This window comes from Cottoperca gobio, chromosome 11 (genome assembly GCF_900634415.1).
Source record: "Cottoperca gobio chromosome 11, fCotGob3.1, whole genome shotgun sequence".
Classification (NCBI taxonomy): Eukaryota; Metazoa; Chordata; class Actinopteri; order Perciformes; family Bovichtidae; genus Cottoperca; species Cottoperca gobio.
Window position 1 is genome coordinate 3,579,953 of NC_041365.1, and position 25,247 is coordinate 3,605,199.

The 25,247-nt window shown below is 41.3% G+C and overlaps 2 protein-coding genes across 6 annotated transcripts in view; both read right to left on the reverse strand.

Annotated features, from left to right (window-relative positions):
• Window positions 1-227: 227 nt before the first annotated feature.
• Window positions 228-18,787, reverse strand: ptp4a2b (protein tyrosine phosphatase 4A2b). Of its 5 annotated transcripts, XM_029442625.1 has the most exons (10): window positions 18,634-18,787; window positions 18,133-18,308; window positions 6,129-6,232; window positions 5,155-5,212; window positions 4,707-4,999; window positions 4,275-4,383; window positions 4,097-4,189; window positions 3,857-3,987; window positions 2,160-2,234; window positions 228-1,527 (listed from the first exon to the last, which is right to left on the reverse strand). In XM_029442625.1, exons 5-10 carry the CDS (start codon window positions 4,709-4,711, stop codon window positions 1,416-1,418), a joined length of 525 nt encoding a protein of 174 aa, XP_029298485.1. In that variant the 5' UTR covers window positions 4,712-4,999; window positions 5,155-5,212; window positions 6,129-6,232; window positions 18,133-18,308; window positions 18,634-18,787; the 3' UTR covers window positions 228-1,415. The 5 variants fall into 5 exon arrangements, with proteins under 5 accessions (XP_029298485.1, XP_029298484.1, XP_029298487.1 ...); XM_029442624.1 differs by lacking the exon at window positions 6,129-6,232; XM_029442627.1 differs by lacking the exons at window positions 5,155-5,212; window positions 6,129-6,232 and adding an exon at window positions 15,323-15,364.
• A 919-nt stretch (window positions 18,788-19,706) lies between these two features.
• col8a2 (collagen, type VIII, alpha 2) overlaps window positions 19,707-25,247 on the reverse strand; it is a 43,179-nt gene continuing 37,638 nt past the window's right edge. Inside the window, exon 3 of the mRNA XM_029442622.1 lies at window positions 19,707-25,010. Within this exon, the coding sequence (XP_029298482.1) occupies window positions 23,107-25,010 (1,904 nt within the window). The 3' untranslated portion in view covers window positions 19,707-23,106. The remainder of the gene's footprint in view (window positions 25,011-25,247) is intronic.

Here is a 25,247-nt window from a genome sequence, read left to right on the forward strand (position 1 = left end):
GAGAGAGACTGGTACAACACATTGTTGCACTTTAGTTTGATTTTTATATTTATTTAGGGCCCAAAAGGAGGAACCACCAAAGACATTTCAGAACAGCTGGTAGGTTTGACTAGATCAACTAGACATGTTAAGGCTTAAGTGTCAACATTAACTCCAACTCCATAAAGGTTCAAACTCTTTAACAACCAACATTCAAACTTTCAAAGGCAGAAAAAAAAGGACACGAGTGCTTTTTATTTCAATTTATTTATCTTTAAAGAACCAATACGAATTGGGGATGTTTTCAAAATGGGTACAATGATAAAAAAACTGACCATTTTCATTCTTCTCCACCTTGTCTTTCAGATTGAATCTTAGGCTCTGTGTGTGAGTTTAAATATGCATATTCAGGGAAGTCCTATTGTAGCCCCATTGAGGAGAATGAATGAAAGCAAGAGAAGTACCTGTTGTAAGTTGTTATGTTTTTTTCCTGTTAAACTGCCTGGATGAGGTGGTATGGAGTAGTGTGTGTGTTGGTGTGTGTGTGTATGTATGTGTGTGTATGTGTGTGTGTAGGATGCTCAGCAGGGTTTGGTGGGCTTATCTGAGGTGGACTGATTATTGCACTCCAACAAGATAAAAAAAAAAAAAAAAACATGGCTCTCAAAAGGATAAAAAAAAAACAACAACAAAACTATTGGATAACAAAGTGTCCTTGCCCCTGCCAAACTCATAACTGCCACACATATCATATCTTGTGAATAAATATTGCAGACATATTCAAACTGAGTGAACCCCTAAACTGAAAGTGACTTTAAGCAAGTGAAGGGTAAAAGGAAAACATTACTGCATTTTCAGGTGAACCTTTTGAGTTGTGCAAAAAAAAAAAAAAAAAAAAACTCCCCTATACCAAAATGGACAGTCACAATGTGTGTTCAAAGTTTAAAAATGTTTGGTTTTTTTTAAAGATACATTATTCTGGCCTAAAATATCAATAATTAGTGGAAATAAAAATCAGAATATCATTTAACATTTCATCACCTTTGTTTGTGTAAAAATAAAAATTCACAAAATGGAAAATGTTATCCCATGATTACAACTGAAACGAAACAAAAGAAGAAAAAAAAAATAAAAACAGGATGGACTCAAGTTGAAAAATTTCTGGCCCGTGGTTGAACAGTATAACCGGGAGGCGGGCCTATCTGTGTGCTTTGACCTTCCATTCATTGGTTCGGCTGGTGGATCCCCAGATCTGGATTCATTCATTCGACCACTCGCTAGCTCTCTGATCAATTAACCATGACTCAGTAGTTAACAAATCACCACAATAATTACTGATAGCACTCTCTTCATTTTTTTTTTTTTTTTTTTTTAATCTCCCCTTATTGGAAGATCCCCCACTAGATGCGCATAAGAAAGATGCACAGACAGACAGCCTACTGCACACAGCAGTTGTGGCTGTTGGTATCCTTGAACCGCAGACGCATTTTGGGTCTGTATTTCTCGAGGTAAAGAAGCTGTTTGGAGTTGAAGGCTCCACGTCTCTTCCTATGAAAAGCAGAGAAGAAAAAAAAAAAGGAGGGCAGAAGATTAAGATAATGATATCCACAAAAGACACACACTACGGTCATTACTGTAATGATATACATTATGCTGTGATTTCTTTTCTCATGTCAATACTTTGCACAAAACTGTTTTGCTCTTAATTTTTCAAAAACTGTCCAAAGACAAAATAATCTACTTGTCAGCACCAAAAAAAAGATAAATAATTAACCTTAAATAATGTTCAATTAATTTGTACTAAAACTGAAGGAAAATCCTCAATTTTACATTTTACAGGGGTTAATGTGCCATATGTCTTGGCTGGGAGCAGTAACTTCCTGGAATCTCAGCCAGAAGGCGAAAAAGGCAAGTCTATTTCCCAAAAGGTTGAACTATACTTTGTAGTACTAGACTTTAGAATTTCCCGTTCCTAGTATTTTGTAGTCTATACATCAACAAACCAAATAAACAAAAATGCACAATTTATTAACAACGTTAAATTACAGTTTGGCTAATAAACTTAGAGGCTGTTGATTTCATATGCATCTCGTTTCTATTCACACAAATTGCACCAATCACTGATTTAAGACTCAATCTTTATTAAAACCTGAAAGTACAAAAGTAGGGAGGGTACTTACTGCCTTATGAACTGCACAGCATCCTCATACTTCATCCCAGTTTCAATGAGGGCTAAGGCAACCAAGACTGGAGCTCTGAGAGGTAAAGAAATCCAATGGACAGTGAGAGAATCACAGAAGGAGAGAAGGAGAACAGAAGATTAAATGCCAAGGTTCACATGGTTCCATAGTAATATGGTGGAGGGGCAGGGAGGGGGTCTAAACCTGGGAAACAGGCCTGGGAAATCAACAGGGGTGGTCAAGTTCACTGTTGCCCTGCTGAGGCACGGTGCTCACACCCTGGGCCACACGCACACACGCATGCAAAACTGATAAGTTACAGTAAGACAACCTTCTCCTTTCTCACCAGATGAGAAAATAAATAAATATAAAAACTTTCTAGACCACTTGGCGGGTGCTGACGGAGCATTTCCTTCAGTGGCTTTTCTCTCACACAAAATTCACAAGGGAGAGTATGTGAGAAAAAGAGGGATTGAAAGAAAATGAGAAGAAGAAAACAGTGTGATAGTGGGGAACGAGGGATGAGAATATTGTTAAAGAAAGGACAAACAACAACAAGCCACATTGCTGCAACCTCCCACACTAAGGGCACCCAGATGACTGCGGTAAACACAGGACAGGGAAGAAGAGATGAATTCAGAAAATGCCAGTCTGACCAATACCGGTAATTATACAACCTCTGGAATGCCACAGCAATGCAAAATGCTGGAAGCCATTGAGCAACTTATTGGCTTATTGTGCGTTCATGGTCAGGAAAGACGTTTTCACACTAGTTCGCCCACGTCATGCGTTTCTGCCTTCTTGGTTTTCACACTCGTGTTGTTATTCGGCATAACTTCACTCCGTCTGTGAATATGATATCTGCAAAACCTCATGACCAACGGAAAGATCACATGCACATGTAATTGCCTTTTCTTATCAAGTCTGCAGAGGCAAAAGACTTATTATTAATGATAGAGAACTTAACCACCGATTGTCTATTTACATGGCACTAACAGGAGCAGGAAGAGAGGACAACGTAACTGGTGTATAATCAAGATGAGAAAGGAAGGCAGGGACAGGCGCGCAGGTACAGTGCAGCACGTTCCGTTTCTGAAGAAGCAACAAGTGTTAACGTGAGGAGGAGGGTTGAGAGGAAGGCTAGAAGATCGGAAGATTAGCAGCTTATTTAGACACCTGTAATTAGTTTTGTGGCTCCGTGTGTGCCGACTCTTACAGGGGGTCAAAACCTCTCTGGGGTCATTGTGATGCTGGGGAGCTTGTCACAACAATAAGAATAGCTGCCCCACCTTGAAAGGTCAGTTGTTGTCACCAGCTTATGGGGCAAACCTCCTTCACCTTAATCAGCAGGTTGTAAGCAAGGCACGGTAACTTGGCTTGGGTTTCACCAACAAATAAACTGGAGACTCACACTACACTGCCAAGACTTTATACTCACCATCTCACACACACACACACACACACACACACACAAACACATCTCCCTCTCAACCGCACTCGCTGACATTATACAGACATTTTTTTTTTTATCCCTGATGCTTAGGTCCTGCGGGGAGTTAACTTGTTGCATTTATGCAAGGAATGTAATGTTAATGACTGATCTTTGACCAGAACTTGAACTTATACCAGAGGCGGTTCAGAAGTTGACCATACAACAATCCAGACTCTTAGACAAGACAATGCAGCTGGCCACTCACCGGCCAAGTCCAGCCACACAGTGCACGGCGACGCAGCAGCCTGGTTCCTCTCGAAACTTGGTGTTGAGCAGCTTGAGCCAGTCGTCCACAATCTGGGTAGGCGGAGGGGCACCATCATCGAAGGGCCAGTCCTGGAGGAGGCAAAAGAAGACGGTATGCAAGTTAAATGGGATAAACGTAGAATGAGAAAGGCTGCCATGAATGTATGCGTGCGTGCGTGCGTGTGTGTGTGTCTCTTACCAGGACCTGAATCCCCTCCTTCTCTACTGGAGTCTTATCATAGGTGGCATCACAAACTCTCACCAGTGTGTTCACATCACACTTTTTCAGGTCCTGGCAGATATCAAGAGAGGATTTTAGGACACAGGACTAGCAAACGAACACACACAGATACCAACCCAGACTGTTGCGGGCATACCTCGGTGAACTTGTTAAGCGTGGCATTGGTGGGGTTGTGGGTGATGAGGAACCTCATGCACTCGTAGGAAATCTCGACTGCAGCGGGGCGGTTCATGTTGGCGAGACTGCTTAAAAAACAATTACAATACAATACTCTTACAAAACAAAGCGACTTTTGGCTCAGAAGTCAGCAAAGACTGCTAGGAGAATTATGTATTCCGCAAAGGGTAGAATAAATAAAAATGACAACACGTGGTGAAGTATGAGTCAGGAGGACAACAGGTGTTCAACTATGGGATGATGTACACAGAAAAGGGTAACAAAAAGGATAAACTAGTCCACAGTACTCCGGGATGTAAAAAAAAAATTCATACAAAACCAAAAACAATTAAAATAATTTAAAAAAAGAAAAAGATGGAGAGACTATCCAGGAGTCATCCAATCAGTTTACCCCATTCAGGAGAGCTGTTTGTGATTGGCTGTTCAAGGAGAAAGCGGAGAGCAAAGATTTCTCGTATTTGTTGGGACAGGGTAGGGCAGTCAGGCCAAGGACTACGCGGTATCCCAGGGGTCCTTTGGATTAGTCAGCAGTTCCTAGTATGCTGTCAGTCAGGGGGGTTTCTGGGTAGCGTAGTCCCTTGGGGGGCGGCCGATTCACTTCTCCACGGAGGTGAGGTGCTGTGCCTGGCAGAATTCCCCGCTCACACACGCCATATAGGTACGGCTCAAGTCAACACAGAAAACCTGCCAAGAGAAGAGAAAGACGAGGTTCAGATTACATGATAGTAATGACATCACGCACCTACTAGTGGTGTCACGGAGCGCAGTTGATCTGTTCTATTATTTGTAATTTTAAGTGCAGTAACAAAACAAAAAGGCACCATAATGATCGCATCTACCTTTTAGCGTCTGCTGACTACACCTTTGGATTACATCACCCTGCTGTCAATTCACCACCTGTCACCAAAATGGAAACGTATAATATGCTGAGTATGGAACGAACAAACACACACACTGTCCTACAGCACAGGTAATGTCTGGTTTGTAACTAGCCAGGGAGGGCGCAGTCAGTCCTTGACAGTCTAAACCCAGCCGCCACAAACTGGCTGGAACCGTCTCAGAGCAACACAGGGAGGGAGGTAGGAAGGGAAAGGGGGGAAAAGGAGAGTAGAGGGAAATTGGATGACGAGAGCTGGCTATCGCTACACTGACTACACACACACGCACACAAGTGGTGGGCGGGAAGCGGAGAGAAAGGGCTTGGACTTCAGCACTGTGTCACAGGCAGTAGTCACAAGGTGAGGATTGCAGGGTGGGCAAAGCTTCATACAGCCCCAGCAATTTCAGTCCCACGCTCCCTCTTTTCACCTCCTTGAGACAAGACTCTCTGTGCTCTTTCTGATTCTCTCTGCATTTCACGACTTCCTTAGGATATTTAACATAACTAAGATGTTATGAGCCTCTTTTATATTGCGTCTCTTATCCCACCTCCTTGATCTTTAGTACAGTTATTTTTTGAAGAGAAAGTTAGACATCAAACTTTTTGCAACCGCAGACAGAATCAAACCAAATCTCTCCTTTTTTTGTCTTGCTCCCACCCAGTGTCACTTATCCTCGTAGTTAACTGCCCACCACAGAGCCACTGTCAAGTGGATGCATCAACCCACTCTACTCCAGACATTTATTTCCTCCCCTCCGTCTTTTATATTTGGCAACAGCCACAAGGGCGCTCAAAACAGCTTTGATACTTTTTTTTTTGCGTGATGGCCGAGATCCTCCATGACGCCTTTAATTACCGCCTCTGAGCACTACTGAACACAATGTGGCATTGCTGCATTCAGACAGCTAAAGCTTGAAAAAAAAAAAAGCTAACCAGACTTTAATGGCTTGTTGGCTTCCAATCCTCCAGGAAGGAAAAGGGTGGGCAAGGTGCGGAGAGGGGGCAGCAAACATGTGCTTTACACCTGTGAACCCTGACTGTGGGAATGAGAGCAGACAGTTAAGAGAGACTGAAACATGGAGGAAACACTGAAAAACAAAAAGATCCAGACACACCAAGGACACCACAATGACAGTTTATGCTAAAAGATGAAAAGCAGCTGGTTTGTGGATGGTTGCCCAGATGCACAAAGTGACTTCATACAGTTTGAGTTTTAAATGCAGTCAAAAGTAGTGTTACCAAGAGCAAAAAGGCACACCAAAAGATGATTTCAAAGTTCCCATCGGTATACATGGAGACAGTGGAAACAATACATGTGCCAATAGGCATGTCTAGCTAACAAGTCAACTCTTCATTAACTGTACATATACAGTAAGCAGATAGATTGTAGTGTACATTTCAAAATCTACTGTAGACAACTGAACGCAGAGCCTCAGTCTGGAGTGAGCTTGTCAATAGAGAAGTGAGTGAACTGTGGTAATATCAGGCCTGCGCTGCTGGGACCACATGCAAATCACTCTGAAATTTGCAAACTGGTTCTGCAGCTACAAACTGCACAGATGCAGGAAGAACAAAACAAAAAACACACAGACACTTAAATCGGTTTGTAGAAAAGAAAAAAACATGTTTCACCACACAGGAAACACGACGCAGTGCATACACAATCATTAAGAACTGTAGACTGAGCTACATTCAGCTGAGGTCAAACATGAATGGGTGATATGCAGTTATTTACTGATTTAAGGTAAAAAGGAACAATGTATGCACAATCGTACAGCCATTTAAATCTGCAACTGATGGTTATTTTCATTATAGATAAATCTGCCAATAATTTTATAGATTAATCAGTTAGTTGTAAATGTCTAAAAATAATGTGAATGTTTCCCAAAGTTACCATTTTAAAATTGCTTGTTTTAACCTGAAGATCGGGAGTTTGGCACAACGATTGCCATTTTTACTTTAAAAAAAATCATCAAAACACTCATTGTTCATCTAGCCAAATCATTTCAGCTCTACAGTCATTGTATTGATCGTCTTGGCAAAGCTCCACAAAGCAGCGTCTCAAAATTCAATGACCAAAAATGCCTCTCCTAGAGATCTCCTTCAGTGACTAAGGAGAAAGAACAGAAGGGGAGAGAGTAAGATGGGAAGTGTGAGAGAGCAGGGAGTAACGCCACTTGCTGATAAGGACCACGGTATCTCAGAACAGAAAAGGACACGCAAACCTAAACAGGTGATAAAGTTGCAAAAGAATGGGAATCAGGGCATGTGTATGCTGCAACTGCTAACTCATTCTTTTTGGACGATTCATCAGTCGGTCTGGCAAAGTATAAAGCCATGTCAGCTCTAATAGCAAACTGAATGAAAAATGTTTTCAATTGTAGTTGTGATTTGAGTGCAAGAGATGAGGCAGCTGCTCCTTGTGTTGATTATACAGCAGCAGATTATATGAATGACTATTTTCCATTGACAAAGCTCATAATATCAGCAATAGATGGAGGCTGCCTGTGGAATGTGTAAAGTTATCGCAGCTAAAGTGCATGGAGACCACTGCTACAGTTGGAGTCCTAATTGAAAGCCTTCCACATTGTTAAGGGTTTTACTGTCACGGGACTCCATAATTGTAGAGTTAAGGCCGTGGGCAGTTCTTGCTGACAACTGATAGCTGTCAGGTGGCTATATGCATACACTATGTGCACCATGTACGTAGTAGAGATAGTCACAAGTTGGCTGGGGCAATACATTTGCCACAAGGGCGAGGGTGTTCTAAAATTAGAAAGAAACCACACGCGCATACACACAAGCAAATGAGCCCAAACGTCTGGAGGTGGAATATGCAGACTGGAAGAGCTTGGTGGCAAAATAGATCATCTTTACACAAAACGTCTGAGTCAATTTTCTTACCCCCTTGTGAAAAATGTTAGTATTACATTCAATACTGAGTCTGAGGCTGTGCCTGAGTCTCGCTGGTGTTTTGACTGGAGCCAGACTGGACATGATTAGACTGTACTGCCTTGAAGCAGCTGGAGGGCTACTTTGCTGTGTGGGAGCCACATGGACGGGACAAGAAAGATAAAGGCACTGACACTCTTGGCCCACATACCCACCTGCTTGCTACACTGTGCACCCACTTCCCTTTTTTATTGTCATTCAGACCACTTACAGTACTCTACACTACTTGTTTTCATAAACACAAATACACACAGGCATAAAAACAAGGTAATGGGGAAGTATTGCATTCTCATGTCAACTGTCCGATATAGCTAGCACTGATCTGTAACTCACAGGTAAATCAGGGGAAAACTATTGATAGTTGCAATCAAACTGTCAAACAGTGGGAATAGAAATGGGGCCAAATGTCACATGTTGCATGTCTTCATTCCTGTGGCCTCAGTGAATGCCAAATAAAAGATAACAGATATGCTTGTAAATGTCAAGGAGGACAGTGACAAAGTAATAGTTACATGGAGAAAGCTGGTAAGATGTGAAGAAAAATAATCAAGAGGACTTAACAATAGATAAGCAAAATTAAACAAGCTATGAAGAAATTTTTAAAAAGTAAAAAGACAGGCAAAAAAAAAAAGTCAAGTCAAGAGCTTGGCAGTGACTATGGCGGAGATCAAAACAGAGGATCACACTTGCCCAATGGTCCAGCTGGTTCCTTACAGTGACGTCAAAGCAGTTGATAGGCTGGGTGGGCAGATCCCACCTCAAATTAGAGCCGTTCTCAACCCAACTGTGTGCTCACACCAACCGTGCAAACTAGTGATGAAGAAACAACTCATTTCAAATGAAGGCTGGGATACGAGGAGAAAAAGCAGCAGCTGGTTGGGAGATGTCAGTGACAGAAAAAAGTTGGACATGGGCCAACTTTATACGGACAGCTAAACTGACACACACACACATATGCCTACTTTTAGGGCGTGTTTCACACTTGTGCCAATTAGAATTTTTTTATTTTTTTTCCTGAGGGCATTTTTTTAGAACTTGCATTTGGTTAAGTGTGAAAGTAGGTGTTAAAATTGGGTGGGTCAGACAAGCATTTTCTGGTCCACCTCAAAGTGGCATGGGAGTCACCTACAGTGAACTCCGCTGGAGTCCATGCTCAAACGTGAAGGACAACAATTGCACACACTGAAAGTTCATTTATGCGATTGGTTGAAAGTGTCATACTACAGTCATCCATCCTACAGTATGGATACAGCATCAATCTATTAGGAAACCACTCTTCTATTGCAATGATCACTGCTTTGATGTTACTTTCAGTCCGATACCATGCCTCAATACCACAGAACATCTTGAAATGAGTGTGGAATTGCAACTTCATTATGAACAGGGCTGTAGCAATAAACAAGTTTCACACGCCAACTGCATGACACTGCTTGCAACTGTAACAACCACTATTTTCAAATAGCTTTTTCTTTTTACATCCAGCAGCACAACAAGGCACTAAGCCTCTCTTCTGCGCTGGGCGCTGCAGGTTTGCTGCTTCTTTCTGGTCGCCGAGAATTGAAAAATGTTCAACGTTTTTTCAACAAGTATTTATTTGTTAAGCCAATTTGTTAGCACTTAAATCAACATAAATTAAGTAATTTGCAAAAACAAAACAAATATAGCTCACACAGCATATTGAACTGTTAAGCCAATCATTGTCACTACAGGAGAAATATCTTCACCGCGACAGCACTAATTATGAAATGCCACATACACAGGCATGACTGGTTTTCAGCCCATTTTGCATGTCAGTGGGAACCAAGTAACAGTAGTGAAATAAAAAGTTTTCAATGTTTACAAGTTTGACATAGTTGCCATACTTTCTTACCATGGACAATCCCCAGGTCAGGCGTCTCGTGTATAAAAAGACAGCAAACCTTCAGTAATATCTAACGAACAAAATGTATTTTAAACTCATGTATTTGGGTGCGAGAAGTCTGAAAATGCTCTTAATGTAACATTCAACACCCTTAGTGTGTCACAAGATGAGGGAGTAAACATCATGCCCAATAAAGGCAAAAGCATGGTATGGACTCTCGGGACACAGTCCAAGACTGAAGGGGCCTGTCAATGTGGGGTATGGTGACAGGTCAACACACCATTCAGCAAACAGTACACACAAAAGGAAAAAGTGCACAACCCTCCCTCGTCATCATACACAAAGACAAACAGACACGCAAGCAAAAAAGCAAAGACACACACACAATAAGCTATACTAGTTAAGCTTCTAATCCTTTTTGTGAGCCTCACCAGTTTATCTAGTGTAACAAGCAAGACTGAAATCTCCAGGCATGCCGGGACAGGACAGCATTTCGAGATGGAGGCTGTATGCAAAACTCCTAAGAGAGATCCTAAACTGTTGCTGTGCCTCCTATGAGCTGCACACCCGTGGGGTTTGCAAACATGAGTCGGGCTGAAAGTGATACTTCAAGTCAGTTGATTATGTGTGGCCTCATGCTTTGTTGACTGAATTTTGATAATGTGCCCGCCCAAAGGTTCCTGAGAATGTAGTGGGGAAGAACTGGTACGCGTCCATTTCAAGCTTTTATGAGAAACGCACCTTGATGTAATGGAGTTTCATTTGTGTCACATTAAACATAAACTTGTATTTACTACAAAAGTACTATAGTAGAGTCTCAGACTGTGGGCCTCCCCTCAGACAAAGCTCGGAAAAAGGCGGTCCCTCACCCCACCTTAGTTTACTTGCCTAGTGTCACTCAATTCCTGGATGCCTATGGGATCATGATTATATTATTTGATCCCATAGACACTTTCCCGATGCTAGAAATGTAGTCGATACCAATACCAGAGAAATTCCACGATTCGATACCCAACTCGGTACCACGGTAAAAACAAAAAACTAAATTTTAGCCGTGATTGTCCTTTTCTAAAAACTTACATCATGTGTATCATTCTTGGAAAGGCTGTAGACTAAAGAAATTTGCAAAAATAATCAAAATGTATCAAATTAAAGGGGAGAAATGTCCCATCTCTTCAAAAAAAAAAAAGAGTAACTTTCTACATTTTAAAGCCATATTCAGTAACTTCTTGTTCATGTCTAAATATGATGCTCAATGAATGTTGTTGGGCAGAGGCTCCATTATCATTGAAAGGCAGTTTTAGTATGTTTGTACATGTATGAATGGAGGGACAAAAAGCAGGACAGCAAATAAAGAATCAGTGAATACAAGCGAACGTAATAAGGCCACCTGCCTTTTGGACCCAGTCACCTAATCAGAGCCTTATAATTGGGACATGATTCACAACTTGTCACGTCTGTGTTTACCTGTGTCAAAGCGAAACCATGCAGACAGCCTGACTCAGGTTTGTGGTCGTCTCGGTTTGAAATATAATAACCTTGTGTTTTTCACAGGGCTATTACCACAGAGCTGTAAAATATCCAGGCTCTCCACTTTGGGTAGTAGTACTTGAAAATGGACTCAAAAGAAAACCACGGGACAAGATGTCTCTGGTGTAAGACAGCATAGTACTCAGAGTCCAAAATTCAAATGGGGTAATAAAGCCACAGACATTTACCAAAGTGCTTGGGAAATACCTTGAAAAACCTGTAAAGCCAAAAGGTTTGGTGCCAGATCAATTAATAAACATCAAGATCTTGTATTGTTGATTAAATTATAACCAAGACGGCAACACGAAGACAGAGATAGATATATATTATATCTATCTCTATCTCTATATATAAAGTCTTTCCTTTTGAACTTTTAAAGAAGAAGAAAAACTCCCGTTATAGCCTGTATGTGGGCGGACTGTGTTTAATCAAGCCTAGAAATAGGTTGGGGGTACAGACCCTCCATGAATGCAACACTCCAACCAAACAGACTCATAAAAATCCTCATGGCTGCCTACGAGTTAGATTCTTCCAGTCATGGCAGACCTCTTGAAGGGTTTATAGATTCACACGCCTTTAATCTGTTAAAAAAAAATTGAAAGTGAAAGTCTGTAGAGAGGGCATGCAATAAAGGAGAGAAGCATCAAAGGTAACTGTACTGACAAAGGGCTTAGCACTAGTGTGCCCACTGATAGAATAGGAATGCTTGACTGTGGTATGGATGAGTCTTTAAATAAGAATGCTGCAGTAGGGAAAAATTGGTGGTATATTTTCCTTGTTTATTTGTACCCTAGTTTTAATTTCAAAAGTATATTGTTACAGACAATTTCAAAGAAGGCTAATTTAAGAAATTAAATAAAGCCAACTTCTTAAAAATAAAAAGGTCATACGTAAACAAATGGCTGTAAATAAAGACGCCCTGCTGAGAATAACTTTGACCATGAGGTACCGATACAGAGCTTTTACATTGACAAGCTTAAAATATTTATATGCTTTTAAGTTTACTGGCAGTATAACTGCTTCTCTAAGAATGACACATGACTCTTTTGGTTTGTATAACAAACAATAAAAAGACAGTCTACTTGCTTTCATGCCAAATATCATGGTATCAGTGGCGTTTGTCTCTAGAAACCATATGGTCAACCACTGATTAGCACAGACACCGCTTTGCAGAGAGCAGTAATAAGACAAGTCAAGACTTTCTTTGGCCAATTTGGGGCCAAAATAACTAACTTTTAATATGGTACAGCATATTACATTTGCAAGCAACAGCTCTCATTTCAAATCAGAGAAACAATTGCTGGTTAAAAAATGACAAACTTGCATATGTTGAACAAATTTACATTTTTGGGTTATCTACTGGCTAACAAATGAACAGACAATAACGCACGACAGAGCGGAGACGGCATAAACATGTCTTCAATAAAAGCTGTGAAGGCTGCTATGATATGCACTTCTCCTTTATTAGAACCACTTATCGCTTACTGTATTCTTCGTCTACAGCTCAGTAGGTTATTGCAAATGGGTGTGCACCTTAACAGTGTATATATTATATTTGCTGTGTTATTGGCTTTTAATGCTTGTGACGCTGTATCAAGGCTTATTTATTAGACCACTTGTCGTCAATGTTTTTTTAGAGAAACGCAAATTATTTTACTGAAAATTAACAAGTTTAGAAAGATTATGATGGCAGTTGTTTTACTGCCATTCTAAATGTTGTTGAAATTTTGGTAATGGACTTCCTCATTCTGTCCCCTACTTCGCACAACAGGTTACTCTCTTTGCTCCCAGAGGACAGGAGGTAATCTTCCCGCAGAGTACTTGTTGTTCTGACTTCTTGTGTCCGTGTAAACATGCTTGGAGAGGTGAGAGAATATGTAACCCCCATATTTCCATGAACAGACGAACACCCCGTACGGATGTACTCGCGCATGGCAAAGCCCACTTATCACACTGCTGTTCAGCCTCTGAGTGAGCACAGATAAACAGTGTGACGATTAAAGGCCTCTGATAGCGCTTACGGGCGGGGGGGCTGATCCGTCTCTGGAAAGGACTGAAAGAGACCAGGGCTCAGTACCTTGGAAATTGGAATGAAAAGAGGAAAACATATCCAAACAAAGGCCTGTTCTGTCCTCGATGTAGCCTAGTTGCACTTTTAATCACACTTTTCACAAAATGAAAAAAACACCCACATGATAGACGGTAATGACAATAAGCCAACAACTTCAAGAGTCAAAGGAGGAAATAGAATAACATTTACACTGTGGTATGGTGGAAGCCATCTAATTTCATGCTATGCCTATAGAATTAATCTAGAATGAAACTTTGTTTACATTCAGGATTACATATTGAAATGACATTGGGACGTCCCTAGTAAGAGCCCAATGATTGAAACATTAACCTCTTTGAGCCTCAGGCGTTTGGACATTTTCCTAATGTTTCAATGGATCACTAAATGATGGTTAAACACTTATCTGCTCAAAACAACCATGGATATGATGTCGCAATGAAGTTTTTACGTAAGTCAGCAGACGGGGAAAAAACGTCCATTATCAATGTGTTTTAAAGAGATACTAACATATCTGTCTATATTAATGTCCATTAACAATTTTTGATTGTTTTTCTTTACTGCTGTATCTTCCCAAGACAGGATTGTTAAGTTTTCTGTTCTGTTCAATTTAAATTGTTATCGCTATAATGCTGATTGATCAACAAGAATACAAGGTGTTCCACACCTTACATCCCAGTTCACAATTATTTTCATTCTTTGAGATAACTGACAGCCACTTCCTAAGAAGCTAAACTAGTTTTATAGAGACAAAGGGTCCATGTGTGTCTGGATTGTGAATTCATCCAAGTATTTAGATGTCAGAAATATATACCAGAGTCAATGTAGGACACAATTACTATGACTGAAACAATAGTAATTACTATGACATGCATCATAATTTTCTAATCTAAAATAGAAATAAGTTTAAGTACAGGAGGTTGACACTCCGCAACAGAGACGAGTGTGTCTCCCCCCCCCGAGAGCTGCAGAGTCCCACTGTGCCATCCATTCTTCTGACATTTGGAAACTAAGTTGGCCTTCTGACAGCAGCATCGAGGGAAGCCTGTTGCCATACCAACGATTATCTCAGCAGTAGCAACAAGTGCTCCTGCTGGGAATTGTGGTGTTCCTTGTAAAGACATCAGAGAAGAGCAATGGCGTTCTCTTTAAATATTCACAGAGCAAAGCTAAAGACGCAGTAGGGGGTGCAGCATTGAGGAGGGTCAGGGTGGCTGCCCATATACACTGATCTAGACACCTTTGAACTAATAAAATCCAACTCCCTTACCCTGTGATCCGAAAATGTGCTGCAAGTAGAAAATCATTTTTTTTTTCAGATTATGGCCAAAATGAATTAGTTTGAGGTCATGTTGTGAGATGTAGTCACTCATTGCATGTGTTTAATAAGCTGCTTAAGAAAATGAAGAAAAATCCATGCTCCAGTGAGAAGCAAAACAGTACCTAGGCGATAGGAAAAACACAGCAAGCTTGTTTATGTGCAATAACCCAGCATTTTCTAGACTATAGTTGCTTCAAAACTAGAACACTTTCTGGATCAGTAAAGGTGAGCAGCTACATGCGACTACAAACAACAGCTCTAATAACAATAACACGCTTTACTATAGCATGTTTTGGCAAAGGACAGTGTTTTCCCCTGCTAACTACAGCTCTGGCAGCTGTAACTAGACAAGGTAGTTGTAAACACAAATAACAAAAGGAAGATCCAATTCCTACCTGTTGCTATAGTTTCAATAGGCAGCCTTGCAGCAGCAGCATCTAGAAGTAAGAGATGTCACTCTGTCAGACACTGCCAGTGCTACAGAGCCGGTGCCTGTGCTTTATCCCAGCGCTGTGGCAACAACAGTAAACGAACGCGGTGCCGACCAGGGCAGGATTCATTAATCAACACACAGGACAAGAAACACACAAAAAAGCTACCCATGGCTACTAATGCATAACTATATATGGCTTTTCACTAAATGGCTGGAATTAAGAAAAAAGGGTGGGCATCTAATCCTAGCTTTCCACTTTGGGCTGATTTCAACACAACAAAATTGTTCTGGAGCCAGGGATCTTAGCAAGCTAACACATAGTAAAAGCAAAGCTGGTGTTCCATTCTCACCACAGCCAGACACCGAGGGACATAACTAGATTTTAAAATTGGCCAAATCTGTTAAGCCAGTCACTGTGAAACGGACCTCTTCAACTCTACCTTTCAACATTCACGGGCACCCTGTGGCTAGATGGGCTGACTGCCAGCAGTCTACAACATAGGTGCTCTTCTCCCCCAGTAACCTCCGTGGTAAGTTGGTGTCATGTTACTGTACACTGGGCTCGCCTTTCTCAGTTACGGTAACCAAGGCTGAGAACTTCCCCACTTGTCACATAGCCTTTTTTATGCTGCCTGTAGACAACCGAACCACCCTTCTGTTGATGTGAAATGTCATGCAGGCATCCATCTAGATTAAGGCCCACTACAACACACTTTAATCTAAATGTACACCAAATGATTTGTAAGTAAAATATGGCAATGCAAAAGAAAGACACTTTACATCAAAGTCCAACAACAATGCAGCAAAATGAAGGCTAGTTTTACACAGTTTACAAACATGCACAACAATGAGCTAACCGGAGTTTGACTTGAAGTGTGGCATCTCATGGAGGGCTTCCCACTGTAAAGGACTGCTTTTAGCTGCAGGCTTTGCTGTAAGTGCACAGAGAGGAGCTATGCTATTTCTAGATGGGCTGTCAATTAGCTATAACATAAAGCAGGTCACCAGTATGAGTGACCTACTTCCTCAATAAAATGTGAATAGAGCATAAAGACATTGTGATATTCTATAAGAGTTGTGAAACCCTAGTCTTTTTTATGAAGACAGACTTGTCATTGTTGATGACATTACTCTTAAGTGGTACACTTATGTGAATTGTATACATATATAATAATTATACCAAGGATATCTGGTTGCTTCTGTGATTGCCATGCCCTTAGTTTGTTTTCATAACTGAGTGCATTAAATGCATATCATATTTACTCTCTGCAGGCAAAAGCTGTAGGGTAACCTTGCAGTGACTCATGAGCAGGAATGTAATTAGCTTACCTGTTACACCAGTTACTCATTGACTCATCCACCCAAGTTTGTAGGAGTGTTCAAAGCTATTCATTTGTATCAGCTACCCAGTAGAATGAATTACAGAGAGGAGACTGAAACCATAGGAAGGTCATAAATTGAAAACTGAGAGGCATGGGAATGTGCTGCGGCCTTTAGTGTCACAGCTGCTCTAGTCAACTTCCTCCCCAAGTGCATTTCCTCATTTCACTTCATCCAATATGTCACTATGGCTGGGTGCCTTTCTGTTTTAAGAAACCAGACCAGGTTCAGCTATAGACCCACATAACCTCAGTGATATCTTAATTTTTACATGAAAGGGCTGGCGAATTTACAGAGTCAAAATCGACTAGTTAACAATAAAGACAGCAGTTTGACAATACACACGAGCACCCAAGACACGATAACAGACATGAAATATTGGGTTGTCGAGCAATTAGTTTTGGTATTAAAATGCTAGCTTGGCCCGTGGCTTCAAAAAAATTAGTCAACCATGCTTTGGGTCAAGATCTGTCACAAAGGGCGGAAGGCAGTTAGCTCAGTCGCCATCTATACCTCTAGCCAAGCTTCTCACAACTACCGACGTCTGTCGAGTCCACCACTAAACAACAAAAGAAGCTAAAATTATAATACTGTAAATCACAACCACTGGTTATACATTACACATCTAACAGGTGTTGCTGTTGTGAACACCAAGACAGCAATTAAAACGTTGACCAAAGCATCGTTGTCGTTACGCTAGATGTTGTCCATGAGAAAAGCTACCTTTACTGATACACCAATAGCTCATTGTGCTGCTACGGGTAACATTAGCCCTTATTTTATGAAATTACGGACGACGTTCAGTTTGGACAATAACATGACGTTATATACCTAATTTGTTGTATTTCAAAAGAAACCCAAGTGGTATCATACTGACACTTGTAATTGTAACGGTAAAGATTTTTCCTATTGTTATTCTAGGAAATAGCCTTAGCCCTAATAGCAAGCTAACGTAGCTACATTAGCTAGCAGGCTAGCTCATCTCCGTCACTTTTCCCAGCAACGTTTGACAACCAGTCCAGAGATACACCAAGACTCGCTATATTAGAGATACCTTAGTTGAGGGTGGGTAACGCAAATTGGCAAAACAATGAGGGGTGGTAGTAATACACGTTAACACAATTTTGAACAGTGTAACGGTGCGTAGCCAATAATGTAGCCGTTAAAGCTTTGCTGTTAGCTAACGTTAACGTGGCTACATACTGGTTCGTCTAATCATACAGCCACTCATGTAACTTACTTTAGCTCCTGTGTTGTGCTAATCATTTAACAATATGTAGCCCAACTTTTAATCAGGCTCTTGAGGGTGTGTGTTGTTGCAAGCGTGTACGATCATATCTGAGACAAGTTCAAAGGGGTCCGTTATAGTCAGTTAGGTTTTGAGGTACTTACAAAGAGCAGGCTGAACATTGAAATCCCGTGACTACCCCGGAGAAAGTGGAGGGAGTGTAGAAAATGCTGCCAGGTCGCCTTTTTGTTCCTCTTCAATGTGGCAGCTTGAATTCTCGTCGGAGGTCGGGAACTGTTGTTGGGGAGGAGCCTCCTCAGTTTGTCCGCACCTTCAGGGACTGTCGGAAATATTACGAGGCAGCCAAAGTTAATGGCAAGTCAACACAGTGGGGAAACAACTGGGAAGTCTGTCACTTTCTATGGCACGCGAGTGTACATGTGCTTTGTTATTTTAAAAATGCGCACACATAGCGAGGTGAGCACAAGCAATGTATTTATATTAACACAAACACATGAATAAACAAATATTGAATTCTTCAGAGCTGGGTTTGAGGTTGTTCAAAAACGTTTGGAGAATAAGCATAGTATACTGGAGAAATGTTGTGGGATATTTTATTCCTTTAATTAAAAGGGAAGCATAACAATCGTTTTTAAGTCACATACCTGGCAACGTTTACATGACATTTGTTTGACGTACGCGCTTCTCACTTTGCTTCCCTGTTGTAACACATTGTGCCTCAGTGTCACTTACTTTATTCATCATAACCAAAAGTAAATTAAAAAAGTAGTTACTTCTGTCTACAAGACCACGTGCGTGTGCATGTCAACTCGTCAAGTACTCAGGCGAGATGTACGAGTTCAACGGGATCACATGAAGGCAGCATGGAGGCTCTGGCGTCAGTGCGACGTAAGAAGAAACCGGGTGCACGATGACAGCTCACCATGGTGACGACAGTTCCAGAAAATAACTGCACATTATTATGCCAGCGCTCAAGGGTTGTTTTGTAACATGAAATGTTATCTAATGTCTATCCAATCACATCTCAAGTAGGTCTAATAGTCTTTTGAGAAATGCATATTTTAGGACATCAGCAAGTCGATGGGCCTACATCCGGGTGGGTCTACAGTAGTCTACTTTTATTATTAAAAATTGATTGATTCATTAGGCCTATTTGTCAAAGGATGTCTGTGTGTACATGTTCACAAACATATATTTATGTTTAGACCATATATTTTGGATGGATACCAGTATCATAGCACAATAAAGTCCCCTTAAGATTATTTGCCACTACTTTTTGAGTGTGCTTCTCATAGCGTCTGAACACACGGCAACATAGGACACATATTGATATTTTTGATGTTATTTTGTTAAGTGGACTTCTTTTGTTATCTGCAATACATTGGCATTCAAAGTGACTAACCAACACGCACTTCTTTATCTAAGTGATCTGAAATGATAAGCAAAAGAATGCAGAACTGAGTTTACTTGCACATCAGACAAGGATCATTCAAATCCACAGGCCTGATATACTGTGTTTACTATAATTATATATCTCCCCCTAGTGTTCATTTAATTACCTGCAACAGATTTCCACACCAAATATATTCCTAATAAAGCCAATACTACTTATGCATTATGCAAATAGCGACTCCTATGTGTTCCAGTAACTTTTCATTTTCTTTATAATGTCCAAACGCAGATATAGTACACAAAATGAGGGGACCTGACACCAATATACAAGAAGGTTTTTATTGATGTGGTATCAATACAATCAAGTACTGTAGATTTTGTATAAGCAGACAAACATTTTCAATCAAAAAGAGTGCATTTTATACCCAAATTCTATTGCATAGAGTGCACGCAATAGCCTTGTATGACAAAAATCCTATAAATTGATACATTGTACGTTACGCAAATAGAAAATAAAAGTCCACAAATAATCCTTCACAAACAACTCTAGAATGCTAACTACATGTTGTAAATGCTCTTAACTCATCAATGCTGTTAAATACCATTTATACGTTCTAGGCTTCGGTGGTCAGTTTTGGCATCCCTATTAAATTATCATAAATGTATAAATACATCTTCATTAATTTCATGTGCAAATGGGAATGGCCGTTTGTATTTATTGAAACTAAAACAAACAAATATCCCTTAATAACCGAAGCAAGGCTTTTTATTTTTTTTACATCTTTTTTTGTTTGTTTTTTAAAGAAAAACAGAAAACACTTCAAAGCCATTTGTGATCGAGACGGTACACGGATCTTACTTGTTAAATGATTTGCACACAGGGCAAACTCTGCAAGCAAGTGACATTTTGTATGAAAAGATAAGGACAGAGAGTTACAGCCACATGTAACTCTCATCACCATTTCATAGGTCCAAAATTAGAAGGCGACAAAAAAAAGGCAAAATACAGTACATAACGAGCCTCGGACTGTCTTGTAGACTCACATAACAATAATGATACTAACAGTTGTAGATGTGTTGATGTCATGAAACAGAAAGGGTAAGAGCAAGTGCATTGTTTGAATTACATAGATTTAAAATACTGATTAGGCCTTATCCTAGCACTGCTTTTCCAGAAGAGTTACTGTTTATGAATAGTGACAGAGCATGGTAGATGATTTATAGAAACTATTGTAAATCAGTCAAACAGTGTACATTAAATCTGATTGCAAAGCACAATATTTGGCACAATCCTCCTATACATTGACATTCCTCCATCAAGGTGTAAGATAGTCCTAAATTCAGTGTAATGATAGCGTTTGGGCGGCATAATAAAAAGGCACAGAGTCGGTAATATAAACTACTTCTTCTCAATTCTGCCCAAACTTCCTCTCTTCTTTAATTGCAACCACTGATAAAATATATTTTGTGTTCATGATTTGGAACAACACTAAAAGTGATTGCACGCCATTACGCCACTCATAGGACCAATATGTAAAATAGCCAAAAGTGTTCAGTGTTAACCAGTAATTTATGTTTAGTAAATGTCTTCTTATCTCAGTATGTTGATTTTGTCTCCCTTAATCTACTCATTACATTTACCAATGTTATAACTTGTTCCCTTAATTTGCAAACGAAACATTAGAGTGTGTGGATTCTTCTTAAAAACCCAAAGCAGGCTGGAAGATTTTGAAGTCAGATTACTTGTGGAACATTAACAGGACTGTCAGCTCTTCCTAAGGTTTTGTAACTTCACTCAAGTTTGTTATTATCCTCGCTGAAGTGCTCATGACCCGAATGTCAGGGGGACAATGTGAACCACACAAACACACACACACACACACACACACACACACACACACACACACACACACACACACACACACACACACACAAACACACAAACACACACACACACACCCACGTATATTGACACAGTGACAGACAGAAGGGTACACCTACTAGAACATGCAAGCACACACATACACACACAGCATGTATCTTTAATGCCTCATCCAACAGAAATGAGTAAATACACCACTCTCACCTCTGGCCCACCACCTCTCCCAGAAATCTGGCAAGGGTTTGTTAAATGTTACACAACCTGTATTTCACAACCTGTGGGCCTCAGTCAGTCCCTTTACTTATTCATGGAGAAAATGCAGATTGATTCTCATTTCCGGCTGAATACTTTTGAAATTATTCGGTCCGGAAACATTTTGTCCTTTTAGCCACGGATGTTACATTACGCTAAACAATAATTCACCTGTTTTAGACACAATGGTTTGGGAATAAATAGACACTGTTTTCATTCAAAAATTATTCAGAATTGCTCTCATTTGCCCAGCACCAAATCACATAGAAACTAGCATTGAAGAAAGAAGTGGATGTATTTTGTTTGTCAACCATTTGCGTCCCTATTTTTCTAAACAGTTATAGCATCTTCACAGATATTGCAGTCAGTGACCATGGGCTTTCATAGCATGGATGTACATATTGCTCGCTTACTTATTCATTAATAGGTTGTATACCATTAGAAAACAGTAATTTCATGGATGTCTGTGACATGGTGATGGGACTTGCAGTGCAAATGGGAAAAATCAGATCGATACAAGGAAACAGGCCATCAATCCAGCTAGACTTGTCTTTACTGTCCATTTTGCAGTTACTACCAGTATCTATTCTATGGCATGTAAACACTGACTGTATGCATACATATCGTCCTTAATTAATATTGTCCTGAAAGTAAAAAAAAAAAAGGAATTGTCCTTGCAATATCCTCTTTAAAAGGGCATTTAAAATTAACGTTTTCTAATACTGTGAGGTCATATTTACTCTTGGATTGTATTTCTGGACCGTTCAATAAATTATAAAAAAAGATAAAAGTCATTTTAAATGGTCGCCTACTAAATTCAGAAAGAAGCAGAGAAATAAGCACCCTACAGATGCCAACTGATTGTCATAATATATATCTCACTCTTAAAACATTTAATCCCATTAATAATTTTAACGCTGCAATTGTTTAGAGTACCAAAAAGGCCAAACAAAAGAAACGTGAAAAGTAATGGTATAACAGCACAAAATGCCTTGTTTTGCTATTGTTTGTCTATATTTTCTACATTGTATCATTGTTCTTTATGTCAGTATTGCCATTCACGGTTTAAATAAGAACACAAGGGGGACGTGACTGCAGCCAGAGAAACCAATCACCCCCCAGGGTCTGGTGATGTCAGAGCATTTGGGCAGGATGTGCAGTCACATGGGAAGGTCTGTTACTAGCACATTACAAAGTAAGGCACGTAATAGTCTTAATCCGATAAACAACAACAACAACAATGATGACAAGGACCAAATAATAACAATAAAATTATGAAAATATAATAATTAAAATAATATAAGCTAAAACACACCAACATAAAATATAACCCAAAACACACGTTTGAAGGACATTGAAATAAAGAACACCGTATGAAATTCCTTCCCCATTCTTTTAAATCTTTCCATATTTCCTTCACAAAGTTTGTTTTTTCTTTCGCTGATGTTGCTGAGGGTGAGACAGATAAAGATGATGGCAATACTATTGATAATCCTATGGGTTTTGTGTTTCTGTTATGGCTGCAGGTATTTTAGGTTTGGGGCTCCTCTGAGGTGCCAATACAGGAACATGTTTGAATGAAAGGACAGGGTTATGTGGGACAGAGCAGGAATCCTGAGAAGGAGGAATGGATGTACTCGGTAGAATAGAGGCCATTTGCCTGATCCGAGGGCATCTGGATCCATACCTGGTCACTCTCCTTCAGCTCTAGGACAGCACTACCGGACGCCTGGTCCATGTAGCCTTTCTTGTATTCATCATAGGTGTAAGTGGCTGGTACATTGTTCTTGTACAGTGCCACCCACAGGCTAGTTCCCTTTACATGCATGTGGTATGCAAAGTAGTAGACACCAGATAAAGGAGCAGTGAACATGCCAGTAGCAGTGCTGTAGGCATTTTGCCCGTTGTACAGGGTCCTGTCAAATTTGATTGGCATGGCAGAGGGAGGGAATGGTGTGGTGAGGATGGCTGTGAAGGCTGGTGCCACAGAGGCAGAGAGTGGGACTTGACTGTATGCAGGCCCTTTCCTGTCCCCTGGTACTTCATCCCCTTCCAACTGTGAATCTGTTGGACCTGCAACAACTGTTTGGCCATTTCCTGGAGGCCCGGGGGGGCCTGGAAGACCAGGAGTGCCGGGGTTACCATTAAGCCCAGAAGGACCTGGTTTCCCTGGAGGACCCTGGGGACCTATAGTTCCCTTCTCTCCCAACTTACCCAGTCCTGGAGGCCCTGGAAGTCCACCATCACCCTTTGTTCCAGGGATACCCTGTGGCCCCATGGGACCCATGGGACCCTGTAGACCAGGAATGCCTGACTGGCCCCTGGGGCCAGGAGTCCCTATAAACCCTGTCTCACCTTTAGATCCTGGAATACCTGTCAGCCCTGGATTGCCAGGTAGGCCAATATGCCCTGCTTCACCTCTAGGTCCAGGTTTACCAATAGGTCCATTAAAACCAGGGATGCCTTTGTCCCCAGGGATGCCAGGTTTTCCAAAGGATCCAATGGGGCCTTGGTCGCCTCTGAGGCCAGGCAGTCCGGGAGGCCCTTGGGGCCCCAGCTCTCCCTTCTGCCCTGGCATTCCATGTTTTCCAGGGAGTCCCATTGGGCCTTGAAGTCCTGGTGGTCCTGATTGTCCATCAAGGCCTGGTTCCCCAATTGGGCCCACCATTCCTTGCTCTCCCTTGTCCCCTGGGAGACCAGGCAATCCACCATAGCCCTTATCTCCTTTTGGCCCACTGAGACCAGGTTTTCCATAGCCAGGAGTCCCAGGAAATCCAGGAGAACCCCTGGGCCCTGCCTCACCTTTTGGACCAAGGGGACCTGGTGATCCAGGCAGTCCGTCTAGCCCAGGCTTCCCTAACCCAACTGGCCCTGGCAGACCTTGTAGACCTGGAGCCCCAGCCTCTCCTGGTTCCCCTGGTTCCCCTGAGAATCCATGATCACCTTTAAGACCAGGCAGGCCAGGTAAACCTTTTAGTCCTGGTTTGCCTATACCTGGAAGACCAGGTGGTCCTGAACTGCCTTTCAGCCCAGGAGAACCCCGTATACCTGAAGGCCCCGGCTTGCCTTGTCCATTCTCGCCCTTAGACCCACGTTCACCCGGTGGGCCTGAGAGACCCTTTAATCCTGGTTCACCTTGAGCCCCAAAGGGGCCTCTGATGCCCGGAAGTCCAGGTTTTCCATTCAGAGACAGGCCCGCTGGGCCAGGGAGGCCGGGCTGCCCTGGAGAACCTCTGGAACCTGGTTCACCACGAGGTCCAACCTCACCATTAAACCCTGACATCCCCTTTGGACCAAGCTTTCCTGGGAGACCTGGAAGTCCAGGTTTACCAATTCCTGGAAAACCAGAAGGCCCCTGAGGGCCTGGCTGGCCATTGAGACCTGGCTTGCCCAGTCCAGGTTTTCCTGGAAGTCCTGCTGACCCAGGGGGGCCTCTTGGTCCAGGTTTCCCTTGGGTGCCTGGTTCCCCCTTCACTTCCATCATGGGTGGCATATCTAGAAAAAAAAAAAGATCATGTTGTTAATATAATAATGTATTTCAAAACAAAAAAGGAAATAGAAAACTGATCAAAGTAATAACATATAAACATATAACAGTGTTTGTGTGTAGTGGACTGAATGCGTTTTAAGCAAAACAGAAACAATTATTTCAAATTGTAGGTCAAAGAGATTAAAAAAAACTAGAGCATCTCACAGCTGCTGCACTTTAAGAGGTTCATTCAGGTAACCACC

Bases quoted from the DNA above. Each gene is read 5' to 3' on its own strand.
- ptp4a2b (XM_029442623.1), bottom strand. The intron at 2,235-3,856 runs GTGAGTGGCCAG...TTTACCTCTCAG, and splicing joins TGTGTGGCTGGACTTGGCCG to AGCTCCAGTCTTGGTTGCCT. The intron at 1,528-2,159 runs GTAAGTACCCTC...TGCTTTTCATAG, and splicing joins GCTGTGCAGTTCATAAGGCA to GAAGAGACGTGGAGCCTTCA.